The sequence below is a fragment of the Ursus arctos genome, unplaced genomic scaffold (genome assembly GCF_023065955.2).
Source record: "Ursus arctos isolate Adak ecotype North America unplaced genomic scaffold, UrsArc2.0 scaffold_18, whole genome shotgun sequence".
NCBI classification, from domain to species: domain Eukaryota; kingdom Metazoa; phylum Chordata; class Mammalia; order Carnivora; family Ursidae; genus Ursus; species Ursus arctos.
Genome location: NW_026622852.1, coordinates 13,467,373 through 13,490,167, shown reverse-complemented (window position 1 = coordinate 13,490,167; position 22,795 = coordinate 13,467,373). Strand labels below are relative to the sequence as shown.

General features: G+C 45.3%; 1 protein-coding gene across 1 annotated transcript in view; it reads left to right on the top strand.

Annotated features, from left to right (window-relative positions):
- The window catches only part of SLC24A2 (solute carrier family 24 member 2), a 235,685-nt gene that overhangs the window by 193,288 nt on the left and 19,602 nt on the right, over positions 1–22,795 (top strand). Inside the window, exons 7-8 of the mRNA XM_026506459.4 lie at positions 1,714–1,832; positions 20,503–20,643. Coding sequence (XP_026362244.3) covers positions 1,714–1,832; positions 20,503–20,643 — 260 coding nt within the window. The remainder of the gene's footprint in view (positions 1–1,713; positions 1,833–20,502; positions 20,644–22,795) is intronic.

Genomic DNA, 22,795 nt, shown 5'->3' with positions numbered 1-22,795 from the left:
GATCATCACATACATAACACCGCCACTATTACAAACCTGGAACGATAAAATAAATTTGAGCTTCTGTGGCTTTTCATATGTAAATATATTTATGCCTCTGTATTCCACCACTAAATACATGAGTAAACAGAAACATTTCCCTATGATTTCCAAAATGTGGCCACTTCGAGCCCAGTCATTTTCAGGTAACTCTCGAAATATTTTCCGGTGATTGAAAATGTGTCGTCCTTCAGCAGTTTCTAGAAACAAACATTCTGACACTCTCTGAACGGCCCAGTAACGGCTCATATCTGACACTGATGAGCATGACGATGCTCCCGGCAAGCCTGGCACTTAGCCACGTGGCCTCACCGTCTCCTGAAATCCAAGAACTACCCAGCACAGCCAGAAGGCCTAAGCACCTTTCTATCTTGCTCCCACTGAAGTCATGGCAGACCTTGGTGGTGCTGAGCACTGATCACCTGAGGAGCTCCTCTGAGCCCCCAAAAGAAATTGTCTAGTGCCAGGCAGTTATGCACTAATGATCAGAATATTTGTTTCTTGCTCGCTTGCTCTGTTCCAGCTCTGTGCCAGGTGCTTTATATGCATGTCCTTATGTAATTTTTGCAGCCATACCCTTTGACTGTATTGTTGTTAGCAGTATTTGTCCATCACCCCAATTTCACAGATGAGGAAGCTAAATCTCAGAGAAGTTAAATTACTTGCTAGGCGTCCCACAGCATGAGCAGCAGAACCAGGGTATGAACCCAGGCTGGTCTGTGCTGCCCAGTGTCAGAGAGTCCCAGTGCTTAACCATGACCCTGGAGGCACTTCTCAACTCCCAGAGGAAAACTGGAATCTGTACCTGCTGACTGTGGCCTCATGCTAGGCAGAAGTCACCTCTTCCTTAGGAATGACAGACATTTCCCTCTGTTACTTGTTCACCTTCCCTTCCCCTTGCTTGCAATAGGATGCCCAGGTGTCGAATGTGCTGAATGTCATTCCCCAGGCATTTTGAGAAAGCCAGGCTCTTGAGCCTGCACCCCCACCCCGGACATTGGCAGACTTGTGCACGCAACGAGCCTAGAGAATTAGAGCTGGAAGCAGTGGGCCTTAAGGTCAACCAGTTGAGCCCCCTCATTTCCGGGTTCCTGAGAGCCGGAAAAAGGAGATTTGCTTAAAGTGCCAGCCTGATAATGACAGAGCAGAGCCTTGGACCCAAGTCTCCTGGGGCCCTAGCCAATAAATATCCTTTCCAGAATGTTGTGTAAAAGAAACTATCCTACCATATGTGTGTGTGTGTGTGTGTGTGTGTGTGTGTGTGTGTGTGTATGGTATGGTCCTGAGTATAAATATTACTATATAGATTTGTAGATTGAGTATGGTTTTGGTGGAAAAATGTCTGTGTTCATGTTCTCGAATGGCTACTTGGTGACTTTGCCTAGTGTAGAGAATGCATGCCAAGGGAGCTGAAAGGGGACTCAAGATATCAGGCCAGAGTGAGAGAGCCAGAGAGCTATTAAAGAGAGGAGGAGGACTGAAAGCGCTGAAAGGTATTGGGGAGAATGGTAAAAAATCCTGTGCCATTTGCCGCCACCCCAGCCCTGGGCCTTACCGCCCCTCCAAGACCACGGTCTTCTTTAACCCAGCATTTTAGAACGTTCCTTGCAATATGGCTCTTACCCCCCACTGACTGCATTTGCTTTCTCTGTGTGTGTCTACGCTGTACCACAGAGAAGATCGAGCTCCCAAACAGCACGAGCACGGAGGTGGAAATGACGCCCCCCAGCGATGCGTCAGAACCTGTGCAGAATGGGAATCTCTCCCACACCATTGAAGCCGCGGAAGCCCAGGTACGGCCTTTCCCCTTGCTCTTCCGGGCCGCTGCTCCGCTTGACGTCCTAACACAGCAGCACAGACCTTCCGTTCTCCTCGGAGGGCACGTTCCCGCGCGGCAGACACCCGGCAGAGTCGGTTCTCTTTGTGTCTGTTGCTCAGTACCAGCAAAGGGCCCCGTGTGCGTCGAGTTCTTCGTGTAGTGAATGAATTCACACATTCTCTAAGCCGCTGTTTCTCTACTGAGATGGGCGGCCTCGTGCATTTCATCTCCCCGAGATCAAAGTGCAGATCGCTGGGCCATATTCCAGAAATTATGAAGCAGGATCTTGGGTTAACAGCTTCCAGGTATCCGCATTTGAAACTCACTTCCCGGTGATTCTTAGTAAATGATAAAGTTCGATGGCTGTTGCAGTCTAATTCTTTCTCTGTGTCTTTAAGATCAAGGGTAAGTAACCAAGCAACTACAGCCATCACACCTCGATTAATCCCCTTTGGCCTTCCCTGTCTCCGCAATTGAAATTAATCAATACTCTGGCCCATTCTGCCCATCGGTGGTGCAACCAACAGATAGCGATTTGATCTAATAGTTATAATACTCAACCTTCCACGTGCTCTGTGCCGCAGACTTGCTACTGGGCGCTTTACATATATTGCCTTTAAACCTCACAGCCGAAGGTGTGGGCCTTTTACTTTCTCCATTTTAGAGCTGAGAAAGCTAAAGCGTGACAAGATGAAGCGCTTAATCAGGATGACCTAGCTGGTAGGGAGTCGAGCTGAGATTCAATCCCCGCTCCGTCTAAATACGGTGCCTGGACTGTTGCCACCACCCGGCACTGCCTGTGGACCACAGCTGCTCGCAAAAGGAAGCAGAACCACCCAAAAGTAGGTGATGCTTGCCACATTTCTGGATCACCTCCCCACCGGATGTATCAGGATCTCTAAGGCATAGAGCCCGACCCAACTCACGTTGAGGTACCCTCAGTCTGTGTTTCTCGAACTCCAGTGTGCGTACAAAGCCCCTGGGGGATCATGTTAAAATTCAGAATCGGATGTCTCAGGTCTGGAGCGGGTCCCAGAGTCTGCAAAGCTAGCGAGCCCCCAGATGGTTCTGCCGCTGCTGATCCGAGGACCACACTTTGAATAGCAGTGCTGTAAAGTGTGTGACCTACTTCTCTAGACAGAATTTTCCCAATGAGCTGAAAAGTTACACGGTGCCCGCAAATAGAAGCCAGACTACCACAAACCCATTCCAGCACCCTCTTCTCCTTTACGCCAGGATCCACTCTGCCAAGGAGCCTTTCATGTACCTGTTGGACGTTTGTACGTCACCTTTGGAAAAATCTCTATGCAGGTCCTTGGCCCATTTTTTAATCCGGTCATTTATTTATTTATTTTGCTATTGCATTGTAGGGGCTCCTTCTATATTTTGGATAGTAACCCCCTATTAGATATATGGCTTGGCAAAGTGTTTTCTCTCATTCCGTAGATTGCCTTTCGTTTTGTCAATGGCTCCCTTTGCTGTGCTTTTCCCAAAATATATACACCAAACGACCGCGTCGTACACCTTCAGTAGATATGATTTTATTTGTCAATTACCCTTCAGTAACGCCGGAAAAGAAATAACTAAAGGAAATGGTCAAGAAAGGGAGCTCCTTCTGCCCTGTCTCCTCTGCCTTCTAGGCTCCCACCCTTCCGCCCAGAGCCCTGTGGTCCCTTCGCATTAGCTCAAGGGTAAGCTGGCAGAGCAGCTTATGTCCACATGGATAAGCAGCATGTGGCGGCAGGAGGCGGGCCCCAAGGACATCTGGCTGCCCTTGGGGGTGGCACAGTCACAGGTGTGCGGAGGGCAGCGTCCTCACCGTGCCTCTCCATCTGGCTGGCAGAGAGACATCTGTGCCCCCCGCAAGGGAGCACCTTGCTGCAGGGGAGTGAGAGAGTCCCACCTGACCCCTCTCTGAGCAGAGCTGTGTCCCGAGGTCTCAGGGAAACGGGACAGATTTGTGCACCACCTCAAGGGCAAACAGATCTCCAAAGAGCGCCCCCCACTGGCGGCAGGTCGGCCTGGTGGGGAAGGGTGGATCCGCCAGGAGGGAGTTACCTAATCTCACTTCAGTCTCCCCATCGACAAATTATAGATAATAATGGTGCCAGCCTCGTTTGGGTTATTAGGAGAGTTACATGAGAAAATGTATGGAAAGTGCTTAGCACAGAGCTAAATGCTGCTATTTATATTATTTTGTGCCCACACTTACCGTATAATCCCAGCCAAGGTGTTCCTTCCCTGAAGGAGCTCATTTAGGTAAAATGAAAATATAATACATATAGATAGAGATGGCGATAGATGGACACACACACATAAACAGATATGAATATATATATTCATATGTAAGTGTATATATATATATAATGTCTGGGGGTATTCAGGATATAATAAACAAATTAACATTTGTGGTAAGTAAATAATTATAGCCCAGTGTGACCACAGAGCTCTGTGCAAAGTGTGCCCGGGAGCCCGCTAGAGGAAAAAGTTGACACTCAGAAGAGAAAGTGTAAAAGCTTCATGGAAGAGGTAACATTTGACTGGGTGTTGATGGATAAGTAGGAGTTCGTTGCTCAGAGAAGGAGATGACAAGTGCAAAGGTGTAAAACCTTAAGAGGGAAGTTCATGTCTAATGAAGGAGAAGGTGAGGAGTGAGGAGAGATCCACTAGGAAAGGTAAATGGGGCTGAAACTCTGCAACTCTTAAATCAGAAAAATTTTAGGTGTTCATCTAATATGTGTCAGGCACCGTGCTGGGCACGGGAGACAGCCACACGTTCTAGCAGAGCAGAGAATTTGCAAATACAAACCAAGATATAGATGACCACAAGGGCCAAGAAGAAAACTCAGTATGGTGGTGCGGCGAGGACTAGTGGAGGAACCCTGTAGGTTGGGAGCTGCCAGGAGGCCTCACGGAGGAAGTGGCATTTGAGCTGAGGCTGAACTCCAAGGAGGCAGCCTAAAGAAACAGCACCCACAGAGGCAGAAATGAGTTGGAATTATTTGAGGAATAGAAAAGTTCATGTGCCTGGTGGGTGGGGAGCAGAGGGAGGGAGGACGGTGACAATGAGCTGGGACAGGAGGGCCAAGCAGAGCTGGCTCACCTTGTAGACCATAATAAGGAAGTTTGCTTCTTTCTAGGGCAGCAACAAGTCACTGGAGGTTCCCAGATGTGAGCTGCACTTCTAAACACATCCCTAGGGCTGCACTGCCATGTGGAGAGTGAATTTGGGGCAAGAGGGTTGTAGACCAATAGTGGGGCAACAGCGTCACCGCAGGAGTTGAGGCTAAGAGCAGATGGCGGCACGGACCAGTGCAGTAGACATGAGGGTGGATTGTGAAGGGCATCGTAGGCTCCACAAGCAGTCTGGACTTCACCGTGTTGGGAGTGGAGAGCCACAAAGGGTTTAGAGGAAGCACTGGCAGTGTCAGATTTAGAAGAGAGGAAGACAGTGCTTTCAGGATGCTTAAGAAGGGGCCAGAGTGAGGGAAGACTGGATACAGGGTGGCAAGGGAAGAGCCTCCCGGTTCAAGGATCAGCAGAGTATGATCCATGGCCAAATCTGGCCTGCAGCCTGTTTTAATTCAACCCGTGAGACAAGAATGTTTTTATATTTTTAAAAGTTAAAAAAAAAAAAGCTGTAGCAGCATATGTGACAGAGACCATATGGACCACAAAGCCTAAAATATTTACTATCTGGCCCTTTACAGGAAAAATTTGCCCACCCCTAGACCATCTGCAGTCTTGAAAAAAGAAAGAAAGAAAGAAAGAAAGAAAGAAAGAAAGAAAGAAAGAAAGAAAGAAAGAAAGAAAGAAAGAGCTCTTCTTGTATTAATATGGAATGATTTTCAATATATGTTCAGTGAAAAAGGGCATACTGCCAAATCGTACCCAGTCTAGGATATGTGTATGAGGGGAGGAAATGGAGGGAAATAACATACGTATTTGCTTGGGATGCTACTGAAAAAATTGGTCATGCTGACTACCTCCTGAACCAGGACCTGGGTGATGGGGAACCAGAGTAGCAAAGAGTCTTTCCAGTATGCAGCTTTCTACAGCTTTTAAATTTTAAACCAGTTAACCGTATTCCCTATTCCAAAAAACGCCACAACAATAAAAATAATAATAGGTTAAATTAAAACAGAATCAGTATGCTTTAGTGGTTTAAGATCAAAGACGCTGGAGGCAGACCACATGAATCCAAACCCCAGATCCACCACCTATCTGCTCTGTGACATTGGTCACCTTAACCTCTCTGTTCTCCATTGCCCTTCTCTGTGAAACGTGGATAATAACCCTATTTCATAGCATTGCGGTGAGAATAGAATGCTCTTAGAACAGTTCTTGGCACATAGGAAACACTGCCTGGGTGTTTGCTATGATTAGCTGAACTTAGTAAAACTTAAAAAATGGTATCTATCAAGTAGCCCAGGTGACAAGGCCTTAGACCAAGTATTGGCTGTGACATGGACGGCAATGGCTGGATCTGAGAGCCAGGTCTGAGGTGGCATTGAGCAGATCTGGACTTAGAAAGGAAGGTGGAGGCGATCCTGAGGTTGGCAGGCTGAGGACACTGGGTGATGGGGTACGTTAGGGCTAGGGTTCCAGAATCAGACTAAAGAGGTAACGTCAGCACGTCAGCTTCCCCAGAAACGATTCAGTGCCTTTCCGGTGTTAGTTTCATCTCGTTCCGAGTTGTATGTTTATCACGCTACATGAAGAATGAGGTGTGCATCCTGACTTTATTAATGGAAATTCTGAGCCCCGTGCACCACGCACACATTCCTGGTGTTCTCCGGAGACTTGAGCCTGTCTCGTGTAATTAACCTGCTGTTTCAAAATCCCTACTTACAAGGGAACTAATTTTACATTGACACCTCATCTCTGGGAGCTTTCTCCAGTGCAGACTTGACGCTGGCAATGAAGAACACTTTAAAATAGTCTCTTTCACAGAGGGAGCCCCCTTGCAGGAGGTTTTTTGCTTCATTTGTACGTTCTCTGGAACCAAGAAATAATTTGATTTGTAAACGGCTTCGTGCTAATTCTCTCCTCCCGGTGACTGCTGACACAGGGCAGTCATTCTAATGCAGAATGGATTCGAGCTGCCGCAGAGAATTTGCCGAGCCTCCCAATTTTCAGTGTTGGGACTTTATCCAGGTTCGGAAGACAATTGAAAGAAACAGTCTGTCCCGTCCAGCATTTTCGTACACTTTCCTTCTGCCGATCTAGGCAGCCGGGTGACGGCACTTAGGCAGCTTGCTGCATGAAACTGCCCAACCTTGATGCATGTCAGTGCTCAGTGCACGACACGGCAGAACGAACCGTTTAAATACACATTCACGGTGACAGGGCAGAAGGGGCAATGCCTTGCAAACATCTTAGATTCTGCAATCTGAAAGTCTGACTTTTTTTTTTATTGTGTCCTACATGTTCATGTATCGGGAGCTGGGTGGTTGTTTGTTTTTTTTTTTAATATGTTGCAGGTTTTATTTCATTTTGCCTCTAAAATTTCGCTCTGTCCTTAGGGAAATCAGAATTGTCCTTGCTTTGGTGAAAAGTTGCACTGGTACACCAGTGGACAAACAGATTTCTATAAGAAAATCACATTCCTAGGAGAAAAAGATATAAACAGACGGAGAATGTATAAAATGCATGCTTTTTTTCTTACTTGCTGGCTGTACACTTAAGTGTCACCTTAATGCGTTAAGCCCTTCCTTTCTCCTTTTGGGAACTCAGCCCTGATTTATTTCTCCCCAGTCGAGCACTGGCCATTCCCTAAGCTCAGGAGAGTTTTTAAGTTCTGCTTTCATAAAGCCTCATAGAGCTGATGGAAACGTTTCAGTATTATGTGACTAAGAAGGAGTAGAGAAAGATGATGGAAGCGACTGTGATTTTAGATTGCTCTAAAAAAATAAGATAAAATGCATAAAAAATATCTCCTTTCCATTAAATTTGGATCTTGGAGGGTGGTTTAAAAAAAAAAAAAAAGGCGGCATCATTAGTAAAGCAGCAGTTTATTACGGGTTGTTCTTGTTGTTCTTTGGGTTTGGAGCTCCATTGGGAGACTTCATAATAAATTTTGGTCCAAAACGTTAGCTCTGATAGGGATTTCCAAGATTATTGAAGCAGATGGTACCTAGAATGCCCATGATGTCTTCCTAAAATATTACCCTTAGTTAGCAAACGTTTATGTTCTCGGCACTAGTGAGGTTTAACGGGGGGTTATGAACCTCGAACCTTCCTGTTTGATTCAAAGAGCAAGTATCTTTCCTCAGTGACTAAGGTCTAACAGCCAGGTTCACCATTTTGAAAGTTTAAAAAGAGCCAAGGACCGCATTTCCCCCGATTGTTGAGATTATTCAACCTCTTGGAACAGGTGTAAAGCATAATAAGAGGATTCTGGCCCCCAAGAAATGCAGGCTTTGGTGGAAAGTGGGATGTGTCTGTGTGCCTGACGCTGCCAAAGCTTGGGGAGGGGCCAGAGGGGGAGATGCAGAGGCCCGATAGTGAAAGGAAAAGAACATCCAAAGGTTCTCCACCCGACTGGACTTTTCAAGGCCCACGCCATGTTGGAACTATGATCGCCTCAGAAAAGAAACTCATTAGTATTGGAGAAAACCCAATACAAACTATCTTTTTTGGAAAGTAGAAATTATAGTGTCTTACCTAACAGACCTTATTGCAGGAGTTCGTGCTGTTTCTGGAAGAGAGAACTTTTTTTTTTTTTTTCAAACCTACACATATATTTTCCGATGGAAAAGTTGAGACCCAGTTTGTGTATCTGATGACCCGAACAATAATTACAAAGTGCTTAAGATGCAGCCAGAGGCCTTTCAAACACATTGTAAAATGAAATTAAGATCAGACTCGAGTTTCTGACTAAATTTGAATATTGACAAAGAATTATATATTCACTGAGAATCTTCTGTTAATAACACCATTTGTCATTGTGCTTTCTGAAAGAGTTTGAAGAACGTCTATTAATCATGCACGCAGAGTACATTAAGGGCTGACTATTAATAAAAAGGAAAAACTCTATTACCTCCCCAGAAAAAAAATACTGACATTAATTTTACTGTTCTTATGAGTAATTCTAATCCATTTGATAATAAAATAATGGGAATGATTTTTGAATTATTTTTTATGATTCTCCAGTAGCTTTTATGTTACAAACCCTTTATGATTTGTATCGGCAAGATTGACGCGAAACCCATGAACACGGTACAAAAAAACCATTTACAACAGCAATACAGAAAGCAATCCATCTTGTCCGTTGGTTGCACCTCGGAATTATTTGGGCAAAATGCAAAGTGAAGAGCAATTGCATTCCACCAGGCCCTTCAGATGCCATTTTATATTGCAATAAAATGGTTTCTTGGCTTTCGGAGAACTTAGGTCCAGACAGCTCCATCACTCACAGCGAGATCCTTTGAAACCTTGATTTCAATTCAAAGTCATGTAGAAGCAGATTAACGTTTTTTCAGGTTGCCACTACTGAGTGAAAGCTTATTTCATTTTTCATATGTTAAATTCTTGATGTTTGGGTGGTTGTTTTTTAATTTTTCCATCTATATGTAAAACAAACCATATGATGGTTTTATAAGGGGAGTGAATTATTTCCTACCACTAGATGGGCAGAGATTTATCACTTTTTAAAAAATGTGTTTGCTACGTAAACGTTAGCTCTGTTGGTTCAGGATGTCTACACAGACGGCAATACAAATGTCTCAGGTGGTGTGTACCCCTCCAAAAAGAAGATGCTCTGACTTACCTCTTTTTGACTTATCTCTTAGAAAAAAGTGATAGAAACAAAGAAGATAAAAAACCAGAGTGGAGAGAATGCGGTATATTGGTAAAAATAGAAACATATATAAATGCAAAGGCATTGAGAAGCTAAGAGAACAAGAGTAAAGGAATTTTTCAAAGACTCAAAAGAATGAGTGAAAAAAAGGTGATCTCAAAATAAATTACAGCCAGTGAACACAATGGTTTACTTCCAAAAAAAGTATTGAAAAAAATGAGATATTTTTAAAAGATAAATATTCATATTGTCAGTGTGTTTAAGTCTGCTTGGGCTACCATAACCAAATACCATAGTCTGGGTGGCTAAAACCACAGAAATTTATTTTCTCACAGTTCTAGAAGCTCTAAGTCCAAGATCAATGTTCTGGCTGATTCACTTCCTGGCGAGGGCTCTCTTCCTGGCTTGCAGGTGGCTGCCTTCTCTCTATGTCCTCACATGGCCTTGCTTGTACACATAAGGCAGGGTGGGGGGCACGCTCTGATGTCTCTTCCTACAAGAACATTAATGTTGTCATATTAGAGACCCACTCCTTTGACCTCATTTAACATTAAGTACCTCCTTCGAGGTCCCATCTGCAAACACAGTCTCACTAGGAGTTAGGGCTTCAATGTATGAATTTTGCAAGGACACAAACATTCTGTTCATTATTAACAGTCAATACAGACTCATCTTTGAGTTGAGTAAATAACAGTTTTTCCCAAATGCAGCTCTCTGGTTTTCCATCATTGGGATCTAACAGTTTTTCTTCTTCCAGACACTCCTGTTTTCATTCCCTTTTCAAAGAGAAAAACCTAGCAAATGGCAAATGAGGTTTCCCTTAGCCATAGCGCCCTTAGCTGACCTGTCCCAGAACTCTGAGTTTGCTTTCAAAATGAATCACAACACACCTTACTTTGGCAAATCCTGACCTATGGCTCTGGTGTCCCTCAAATTTATTTTTTCTTGTGTCACTTAGAGATTTTGAGTACAGATTTTTGGGTCTGTGAGACCGAAATGATCCACAACCCAGTAGTGAATATTTTTATAGGTCGATCTTTTTCATATGCCAATTTCAAGCATGATGTTCTATTTCTGTAATAGATACAATGAAGTGGGCCACCAGTATGTTGACCCCACTAATGGACCAATTAATTTAAGGAAAAATGGAGAAGAGAATCACTTACCATCCATCCCTGAGCCAGATGGTATTTATGGGTGGGAGTTTATCATAAATTTCTATCGCTATTTCCACTTCTTTTTAAGCCACCTAGTCTACGGCATTTTGTAAAGGCAGCCCAAGCAGACTAATACACTAATCATATGGTAATTATCTTTTTAAAATATCTCATTCTTTAAATTTTTTATTTATTTATGGGGGGGGCGGAGAGGCAGAGGGAGAGGAAGAGAGAGAATCTCAAGCAGACTCCGCACTGAGTGTAGAGCCCGAGGCAGGACTCGTGTCCCACAACCCTGAGATCATGACCTGAGCCGAAATCAAGAGTCGGATGCTCAACCGATTCAGCCACCCAGGGGCCCCTAAATATCTCATTTTTGAATAGATTTCCTTTGTAAAGCACTGGTGTGATCTGAGTTTACAAAATGGAGAGCACTGTAGAATGTTTCTTGGGAGATACCTTTTACTTGCCAAATAGTCGTTGATTTCAGAGACCTTCACCGTAATAAAATGTGACGGTGCATTTTTGGCAACTTTACCTTCGAGAGTTCCAACTCTGCTATTGTTTTTAGCTCTGCACAAAACACAGAATCAAGGTGTCACAATATTATGAGTCTTGCCATCTGCTCGGAAGCTCTGTTTCTGATAGAAAGTCTACTTACAGCCTACCTACTGAAATAAAATAGCATTTTCTCCGTAGAGCCGTGGAATTTTCCCTTTCATCCTATTTATAAAGGCCTTCTATTTAGTCATCTTACCTAAAAGGAAAATAAATTAGATTGTTGACATCACTGCCGTCAATGAACACTCAGTAAATGTTGGATGAATGAGTAGATGGAGGAACACAATTATTACAGTTTCTACTTTTATGTCAACTAATTGAATTATAGAATTTTATTGCTGGAAGCATCATAATTCACTTAGTCAAACTTCTTTCTCCTAGAGGTCTTTGAAGAAATTATCTTCCTAAACACTCAGTAAATGTTGGTTATTAGTATTTTTTTTCATGAGTGTTCACTATGTACCAAACACCATTTTAAGTGACTTTCATGAATTATCTCAGTTAATTTTATAACAGCAATAATGTTGTAAAAGACTGTTCTGGAGCAGAAATGGGTCTTTATCTATTAATCCCTTCTCCAGCAATTCCTTCATTAGGTAAGGCACTTCAAGATTCTTCTCTCTCTCAGAGCCTCCCCCCACACACACACACTGTACAGGCACACACACCTTTTCAGTGGTTCCCAAGGAAACCTAATTGGTAAAGTAAAACATGCCATCTTTGTCAAAGAGAGTATTTTTAATGCTTCAATAGTGAAAGAGGACAGAGGTAGGAGGAGAAGCAGACAGTCCCTGTTTAAAGCCGATGCTGTTTTATGGTCCGTTTTCTTCCCCTGAGGTTCTCCTGGCCTTTGAACACTGAATGCTGGAGTCTGGAAATAACCCCCCTCCTATTTCAGTTCTTGCTAAAGTCAGTATCAAGAACGTTTATTATTGTAAAGGGCTTAATTCGTCTTCTACGATGGCCCCTAGACGTGCATCTTAGAAGTAGCTAGGGCAAGATTATCCTCAGTGATGGGAATCGGGGCAGCATCAGGCAATGAAGTGCACGTCAAATCTCAAGCCCTCGTTTTGGCCATGGTGCGGCTTGGTTGTCCCCTCCCCCCACATGAAGCCCGGGCAAGATTTCAGTACTTGTTCCTCGGACAGAGATGCTAAAGAGCAAGTCTTTCTTCTTCACCTGCGTTTGAAGTCCCGGCATCCATTGATATCAGCCCCACATTTCATTTTTAAATTTGTACCTGGCACCTTGGAGATCTTACCCACAGAGAGAGAGGAAAGAAGGCCTCACAGTGGCCCCTGCTATCCACATACCCCCAAATCTGCTCTTCATTTCCGCTTCAAAGCTGTCCTGGATGTTATAACAAGAATGCTGTAGCACGAATAACTTAGAAACAACAGAAATGTATTTCTAACAGTTCTAGAGGCTGAGAAGTCCAAGGTCAAGTGACAGGTGATGGAATCCACTTCCTGGTTCATAAATGGCCATTTTGTTTACTGTGTCCTCACGTGGCAGAAGGGGCAAGCTAGCTCTCTGGAGGCTCTTTTGTAAGAACACTCATCCCAATCACGAGGGCTCTGCCACCATGACCTAATCACCTCCCGAAGGCCCCACCCCCTAACACCCGCACCCTGGGGAGTAGGACTTCAACATGAATTTCAGAGGGACACAAACGTTCCGTCTGCAGCAGACTCAGAGAAAAGGGAAAGAAGGCAACTAAGAACAGATGTTCTGATCACCTTGTCCTGGAAATATGGGCCATCCAAACCACCAGGAATCAGTTGTAGGTTCAAGAAAATTAAGCACAATTATGTCAATTAAATGCTTAGTGTTTGCCATAGCTAGCATTTGGGGTTTGATAGGTCAAATTTATTACAAATAGAGCTGGTGAATTGGGCATAACGCACACTTATATTTTTATTTAGCATACTTATTTTTTAGGAGTAAGGAAGGGAGGCAGTGTGAAATGGAGAAAAGAGCCTCGAGCTGGGAGTAAAGTGGGAGGGAACTCGGGCCCAGCCTCACCCTGTGACTTTTCTTCAGCATACCCCTTCATCCCAGGGACTCGTCCGTCAAATGAGGGTGGGGTGGTCTCAGTGGACTGGGGCCCTTCAACCCTGAAATTCAGGGGCTGCTTCTCTTGGAGCCTAAAGTTCCTATCCTACATGGTCTCAGAGGACTTTGAATGCAGCTTGTCTCTTGTGATCTGTCCATGTCCATACGACAAACCAAATAACAGAACTTCTTGGTCAGGAAGGTGGTCCCACCATAAAGCATTGCAAGGAAGAAAGAAGTTCTGCTTCACGATGACATGGATTTTAAGGGCTGCTGGGGCCTAAAATGCAGTGAGGGGTGCCAGGACCAGGTGCCTTACAGATCACACGTAGTGTATGTTCTTTGGCCATTCCAGCATTCCCATTGGTTTGCCTAAGGTCACACCACCAGTTAGTCACAGAGGTGAGATTCATGGCAGGAGGGAAGAGGGTTGCCATGTATCGATCCCCAGGTCTCTACCGGGCACTGTGCACCCTACAGTTGCCTCAGAGTTACCATCCCCAGCCTATAGACGAATGCCTCCCACACAGTCTAGACATTACACGTTACATTAGTGCCTTTTTGCAAACTTTCTTGGCGTGTGATATTTTTAACATTCCTGATACACCCACCCAACCTCACTTCTTAAGCTCAGCAGATGTGTTTATGAATCTGTATTCCCACTCTCAGCCCCTCTGGGCCGTCTAGGTAATTCCTAACCTGCATCGCATTTCTTTGGTGAGCTTTGCCCCGTTTGGTCATTCATGTGGGCATCTACGTGGCTGAACAACATGGAGATATAAGCTTATTTTTTTCTACAGATGCAAATGATAGAAACAGCAACAACAGCAAATATGTTAAGGATCATTCTCTCTAAGGAGAAGTACAGACCACTTATAATCTTAACCTTCACCCAACTTACCCATGGCCCGATGCTTTAGAGTAAATGAGTTCTGTTTCTTCATGGCTATTTAGGTGCTGGTATGTTATTCTCTCCAGCGTCATGCCACACTGAAGGGGCTCCCCAGTGAGAAGAAATCGCACTCCCGAGAGCTGAAGTGTGTCGTCCTTTTGTAGGGGAAACGGAAGTGAGAACTTCACTTCCAGCCTGAATCAAGCCCCGGCCGAGCTGAAATCTGGGCAGGTCCAGGTGACCCTCTGGGATCGTTCTTTGCGAACTGGAGATAAGATGCGATTAGCAATCGATAAAGCTGAACTTGAGGATGGCCTATATTCAGACGTCTCCCGGGTTTTCATTTTAATTCTCTGATAGAAGAGATTGCATTAAAAATGGGCTCACCTTCACACTGAAATCTTGCACAATGCCCTTCACAGACAAGAATGAGAAATTGGGTTGCTGCCCGAGAAATACTTTTCTAGCTGCAGAAACAACCTCCGGAGTGGCGAATCCAGCTCAGGCCCCTCCACTGTGAACCTGATGCCTCTTCTGGGACAAACCATCCCCTACCAGGCACAAGTAGAAATAGTGTAAGACGTACCTGCAAAGAAGCTGAAAAGATCCTCATGAGGGGCCCCTGGGTGGCTCAGTTGGTTAAGCGTCTGCCTTCAGTTCAGGTCATGATCCCAGGGTCTTGGGATCGAGCCCCGCATCGGGCTCTCTGCTCAGCAGGGTCTGCTTCTCCTTCTTCCCTCTCCCTCTGTGATCTCTCTCGCTCTCAAATAAAATCTTAAATAAATAAATAAATAAATAAATAAATAAATAAATAAAATGGTAGGTAGATGATTGATTCTTGTGATAGTAGGCCACAAATGGACAGGCTGTGGCTATCTTCCCATTCACAAGATAAATAAAAAGTAAGTTGATAGCTCCAGAGACCTCCCAATAGATACCAATTGACTTCTGGAACTGTTCTCTTCTATCTGTAAGTGTTCTGATGGCCAGACCTCCAGGGTCCAACCTTCAGTCTTGATAAATGAATCCTAGAAGGTGATTGTCCACTTGTCACTTAGGATAACACTCTCCCTCTCCCCCACACACACACGTATGCACACACACACACACACACACACACACACACACACACGGTTCTCCAAATAATTCCGTTCAGCCCCTGAGGAGTTAGAGTTTTGAGTCTGCCCTCCCTTGTTTTATAAAGATTCAAGGCTGCTTGCAAAAATACTTCTGAGGAAAAAGGATAAAATGAAGAATTTTGAAAAAATTCAGCACAAGATGTAAAGGAAAGGGATAGAGTGGGACTGGAGAAAGCGAGACAGCCCCCAGGGCTGTGATTGGTGGGCGGAGGTTACAAATTCGGCTCTGAATTCCCCAGTGCAAAGCAAGGGGGAAAAATAGTATCACTTACCTGAGTCATAGTAGTTCTAAGATTTTTCGAAGTTTCTCAAAAGAAGCATGACTTTTCCTAGTGCTGAGACGTGAAAGATAGTTTTCTCCCTTGATTCCTCATAAAGAGGACATCGGATTAGTCAGGGTAAGGTTCCACTGCGAGCAACCCAAACCCAAGTAACGGTGGCTTGAGTAAGACAGAGTTTTCTGTTTCTCTCAAGTCAATATAGGTAGCTCAGGGCTAGAACAGCTCTTGATGGGTGTCAGGAACTCAGATCCTTTTCTAGTTTTTCTCCAAGATGACTTAAAGCTCGGGCTAAAATGTTCCCATTCCAGCCAGCAGGAAGGAGGAAGGAAAGATGAAGGACACACCTCCATCCTTTAAAGATACATCCCAAAGTTGCAGAGGAATTTTCTGATTACCTCCCATTGGCCGGAACCTCATAGGGCTGCACTTCATTTCAAGAGAGGCTGAAAACCAAGTCTTTATTCTAGGCCTAGATGAAAGAGCTTTCTATCAATCATGCAGCTGGGCACTATATTAATTTGCCAGGGCTGCCCTAACAGAATACCACAGCCTGGATGGCTTAACCAACAGAAATTGAGTCCTCACAGTTTGGAGGCTGGAAGGCCAAGGTCAAGGTGCTGGCAGGGTTGTTTTCCTCTGAGGGCTCTCTCCTTGACTTGCAGATGGCTGTCTTTTCACGATGTCCTCACGTGGCATTTTCCTCTGTGCACACAAGCCCCTGGTGTATGTCTGTGGATCCTACTCTCCTCTTATAAGGACACTTTACAAGGACCCACCCCGATGGCCTCATTTTATCTTAAGGGCCCTCTCTCCAGATACAGTCACATCCTGAGGTGTTGGGGTCAGGGTTTCAACAGAGGAATTGGGGGAGGGCACAGCTGAGTCTGAGAGAATAACAGGCAGAATCAGATGTTCTGGCCACATGTTCTGCCAGCACCCCTGAGCAGGGAGCCCGACACAGGGCTCGATCCCAGGATCCCGAGACCAGGACCTGAGCCAAAGGCAGACGCCTAACCGACTGAACCACCCAGGCGCCATTTGTTCTGTCTCCTCTTTTAAATCCAAGTTTCCTTGGAACCAAGAGTTAGAACCTAGTGCACGAGCTCACACCGAAAGGCGCTCGGTGCAAATCTGTAGATGATGGTGGTCACTGCCTGAGAAATCCCACAGGAGCAGAGCCTGGGAGCCCGCCCTCCTGCTTCTCTAGCACCTCCCCGTCCCACCACGCTGCACCGATCCCTCCACGCTCTGACAACCAGCACACATTCTGTGGGAACTCCAAGTCATGTGTTTTAGTCTCCGATTTCCCGTATCAGAAATTATGAAGCCCCAAGGCAGTGATTGCTGGCCCTGGTTTCACACAATTCTAAGGTTTCTACAGAGACCCCTGCAGGCATAAACTATTTTAAACCCTTCTATCAAAAGTCACTTGAGTTTTTTTCCAGATCATTTTTCATTGTTTTGTTTGCTGCAGACACTCCACAGAAGGTTTAGGAGGTGAGGATGGATTGCTACAAGGTCAGAGCCAAGATGCCACCGCTCTAGGAAAAATTGAAAAAATCCGTGCGCTAAGCTCAGTGGCCCTTCACCAGGGCTGAGACTAGAGAACGTGCTAGCAGCCCCAGCTTGGGCAAAGGCAAAACCGGCCCCAGCCTTCGCATGGTATATTTTCTCCACTTTTCTAACCAGCTTGCAAGCTGTCGCCCGTTGAACCAGAGTGCAATTGCACTTGGCAAGACGACAATGAAAATTTTCCCCAAAATATGCTGACAGCCTTGCTCCCAGGACACCTCTCAAATCCACCCCAAGGTTCCGGGCTCCTGTCGTCAGTAGCAGGACTGTTCCCCAAGGGGCTGTGGATTCTGCATGCAGAGCACTGCTTGTATGGCCTGAAACCCAAGCTCTTCCCCTTGCCCATTTCTGCCCTAGCAACGCCCCCTCAAATGCAGCTTTTGGCAGTTCTACAATATAGCTAATTGTTTGCGCTGGACAGTAGTATGTTTAGAGCATATGCATCTAAACAGACAATTATTTTCTGCTATTTGCTAGTGGCACTGCCTGCCTGGTGACTTCGGCAGATGGAGAAAGGAGCTAATCCGTAGGTTATAAGCAGAAGGGTTATTGATGAAATGTCACCATCTGTTGGTGTCATTAAAATGATATGAGTCATGAAGAGTTGCTTTTGTTTTTTCTCAGAAGAAGGTTAGCTTAGAGTTTAGAGAGAAGTCGCTAGATTGCAGATGGCAGTGTGAGATGGGCCTGGGGGCGGGGAGTGTCAATCCTGGAAGGGGGAGGAGCCTCGATGAACTCGTCAGATCAGCGCTATCAGCCTTCGAAGAAGTGCTGGAATCCTCTGCCTGAATAAAATCACCCATCTGGTATGAGATGAGGTACTTAGTAGGAATGATGCAATGCTTCAACCATCCCATGATTCCTTCCCATTTCTGAGGCATCTACTGGAGTAGGGGGTGGGGAGTTGTTCATTTAGGTTCAATAAGAAAGATCGTATCTGGGAGGGAGCATTAAAATGCACCTGTCTCCTAAATCCTCATTGGCCTCATTACAGAGAGAATTCGTGCGGGCCAGCTGACATCTTGGGAGGCTGGTGATCTCAATGGGGAATGATATTCTCTTCGTCCGCTGTGTCTCCTGGGAGGATGTGGTGTTGTCTCAGAAGAGGAACCAGAGACACAATGCCCAAGCTTCCATCAGGGATGGGACCCCTCAGGATGGAGAAAAGAAAGCAGTGGATGGAACCACATGAATTGCGTAGCGAAGGAATCAGCTTTTGGTCTTGTTGACTTTATTGACTCCCTCCTTGTCAATTTCATTGATTTATTCTGTAACTTTTTTATTATTTATTTTCTTCTCCCTTTGGATTTAATTGGCTCTCCTTTTTCTAGTTTCCTAAAGAGGAAACATAGATTGTTGTTTTTTTCTTTCTTCTTTTCCAACATGGTGCGTAACAAAGGGAGGGAGAGCATGAGAAGTATATTTAATGAGGATCCAGATGACAAAAAAACCCAAAAACTGTGCCAACTTCTTAATTCTGCCTTTTTACCTAATCCTCTTAATTCCCTCATATTTGCTGCTTATAAACTCTTTTAGCCACTGCCAAGGACAGAGAGAAAGAACCTGTGATTACCAACTTTTTTCAGTATGGCTTAAGATTCCTTTTATATATATTTTAGTTTTAACTCTTAGAGAGTGTGGGTGATGGTGTAAACCACTACAGGTCCTTTTGGCGGGACTAGGGTTTAGATTATAAATAAACATAACACCACAGTGTGTCAGGCCTCACACCCAGCCCTGTGTCTGGTTGAGTCCTTTTCTCCTCTCCCACTGGCCTGAGCCTGCCCCCCTCTGCCACCTCATAGGGAGAGGGTGTGCGGGGCCGGGGAGGGGGGTGTCAGTGCGGCTGCTGGAAATAGTGCGCTCTGCTGGAAGCAAGAGCCACGGGGGGCCAGGAGCTTCATGAAGCCTATGAGGGTTATTTATATGGTCTCAAAAGGAAGCATCCGTGGAAAAGTTCCTGTTGATATTTTTAGATCTGATGCTTAATCCTCCTGCTGCACTTTCATTTTTAAACAAGCAGGGAAGGGAGTGATTGATGCTGTCTGCAGTGCTGTTTTGAAGGCTCGGAGGGCCCATCTGACAGGCTAATGGTCAGCCTGCCGGGCCCGGAGCCACCTTCGGTCCCTTCTAGCTCTCGGACTTCAGAAGCCACTGGCTTCAGCAGGGGGCACGTAAAACCCCGGCCGCTTGCTGCCAAGTCCGAAGCTCTGAAGTTCACCCCTGATCCTGAGGCCCTGTGCCTTTGACACCCCACAGGCTCTGTGTCTTCCTCGACTCACATACTCTGTTTCTCTGCGGATGGGACACATGTTTGTGTAATAAACCTTCGACTGGAATTAAAATGGTTTAAAATTTAACAAGATGGGGCGCCTGGGTGGCACAGCAGTTAAGCATCTGCCTTCAGCTCAGGGCGTGATCCTGAAGTCCTGGGATCGAGCCCCACATCAGGCTCCTCTGCTATGAGCCTGCTTCTTCCTCTCCCACTCCCCCTGCTTGTGTTCCCTCTCTCGCTGGCTGTCTCTATCTCTGTCGAATAAATAAATAAAATCTTTAAAAAAAAAAAATTTAACAAGATGATTGCATAGGTTAAAAACTCACAACCACACAATCATCCATGAGCTTGACTATTCCAGGGCCAGAGAAGGAAGCTGAGTATTGTTACTGAATTGCTTCTGTGGTTACTTTCCTTTGCCCACTCAAAGTCAATGCTGTAAATACATATACATTTATTTTTTAAAATACAAAATAAAAAGATATATATTTATTTTAATTTTTTTAATTTTAAAAAATCCTCTCCAAGGATTCTCATAATGAATCCTATAGCTTTGTGTTCGAGGAGAAGGGAAGAGAAGGTGGGCATTGGGGTCTTTTGTTCTGCAGATATGGTTTCTCATAAAAAGTCCATGGATCATAGCTGTAGCCCACTCCAGCTGAACGATCCCTTCATTTAAGGGAGAAGCTGAAGTGTGTTCAGGGAGAGAAAAGGAAGTTCCTCTGTCCTCCTGGGTGCACCTGTCTTGTTTGTCCCTAGGATTCAGACATGCAAACCTAAAAATCACATAATGAAGCTGCTGGGGTGACCCAACGAAACTCCTGACGGGGTCCTGAGCGTCCCCTCCCTGGCTTTGACCACTGTTGTCTTTTTAGTGTGTTTATTCTTTCATCTCTGTTTTTGTACAACAGACCGCAGAGACGGGTGAAGATGAGGAGGACCAGCCTCTCAGCTTGGCCTGGCCTTCCAACCCCCGCAAGCAAGTCACGTTCCTAATTGTTTTCCCCATAGTGTTTCCTCTCTGGATCACCTTACCTGACGTCCGCAAACCAGTGAGTAGACCATTGTGCAGTTGACTTCTTGCGAACAGCACAGTATAGACCAGTATGCGAGGCTGCCTCCAGCTACCGTAAGAGGAAAAGGGGGGTGACTGATGGACACGTGTATGCTTATGCGTGGCTCAGATCTCTCCGGACAGGTGCACAGTAATAGTGATGGTTCGAGTTATCCGATTTATGGACAACAAAACTTAGTAGTGTGGAAACAACAGATATTTTGTTCCGCTTGGGGACCGTGTAGATCAGGAATTCAAATAGGGCATGCCGGGGATGGCGTGTCCCTGCCCCACAACATCTGGGGCCTCTGCTGGGAAGACTGTGAACAGCTGTGGGATGGACTCATCTGGAGGCTTCTTCACTGGGCAGAGATGATTCAAAGACTGGGCTCACCTGTGATGGTCTATGGGCGAGCCTACACGTGGCTTCTCCATGCAACTCGGGCTCCCTCACTGCATGGTGGCCTCCAGAGAGTCAGGCATCATAGATAAGAAATCAGGGCTCCAAGAATGAGTGTCCCAGGGGCACAAGGCAGAAGCTGCATAGTCTTTGGTGACCTAGTCTCAGAAGTCACAGAGGGTCACTTCCACTAGAGTCTAGTGGTCAAAGCAGTCATAAGTTTGTCTTGATTAAAGGGGAGGAGACAAAAAAATTACTTAGAATATATCAGTGTCATATAGGGTATGACACCCTTGACGGAAGGAGTGTCAAAGAATTGGCAACCACGTTTTAAAACCACCATAGTGATTGTCTCTGAGAAGAGGAACTGAAGGTTTGAAGCAGGAGGGGAGCCCACATTTTATTTTATTGAGTATTTGTGTACGAGTACATTATTCATTCAACTCAAAAACATTTTAAAGAAATGCATTCATGTAGTATAAATGCCTACCCGTCTGATCTTCTCCATCTTGTATTGTTATCATTACTATAATCAGTATTCTTCTCTCCCGTTAGTATGTACCAGGCGCATTGAACACAGTACCATTTTGTGAGCAGCAAAGTGCAATCTAAATAGAGATCAGATCAAAAGAACATCTCTCCTACTGTTGAACTGGGTTCTTGGGCCAGTGCCCCAAAGGGTAGGGGAACTAATGATAAGAAGTAGCTGTGCTTTTTATTATGGCCCTACCCACATATCTCATTCAACAAAGGTGTGTACCTACTATGCGTCAGTATGGACTATGGACTATGTATTTCCAGTAGGAAACAACTAGCATAGGAATGTGTATACACACACACACACACACACACACACGTAGTTTATATGTATATTACTTATATATAGTGCTATATATTATTGGCACAAATAGAAAGAAACTTAGGCACAAAGACGTTAACCAACTCCTGCCTGATCACTTCCTCGGGGATGGAGGGGAGATTCACACCCAGGTCTGTGTGACCACACAGCTTGGGCTCCCCCCTCATATTTCCTGATACCAGAAAGTGGAAGTCCAAGAACACCACTTCTGAAAGCAGCATTTACAATAGGGCACATGGTAACCTACAGCGAAATTTAGCCCAAGTCTTAAGAGCCCCGTGGTGATCCCACTTTCCATACTTGAAGAAGACAGAAGAGAAGTCCTGTCCCGCTGGCCTGGCCTATAAATAATCCAGCCCGGTGGAGAGCCATGTCTTGTCACATACAGGCCAGGAAAGGACCGCTCTGTGTAAGGACTCCCAACATTAGAGGTTTCCCAGTAAAGGGGACATGGAACAGGTGTGGCTTACTTAAAGCAACACTTAGGTCTCTTTATTCACGACACAATTGCAGAACATCTGCTCCGCGCAGAGGCCTGGCTTCCTGGAAACCTCCAGCCAAAGAGCTGGAATGTGTTCAGTTTCTTCACAGCTCACGTCACGGTGACATTTCTGAGATGTGCGTGCTCACGTGTGCTCTCGCACACACGCGCTCTCTCGCTCTCCTTCCATTGTTCTGCTGTTCAGACCAGTGCTTTTGCTCTGCCCCAGGGAGGAAAAGCAGAGAGACAGACATGCTTTCCTAAATCCCTGTGGCAGGCCTAGTGCGGTGTGGCCCGGGTGGAGGGGGCTGATGGACTGCTGAGATGGTGTCAGCACACGGCCACTGGAGCGGTCAGGAAAGTGTGCAGGAATGGGAGGAAGATGCCAGTAATCGAGGCCTGGGCTCGCA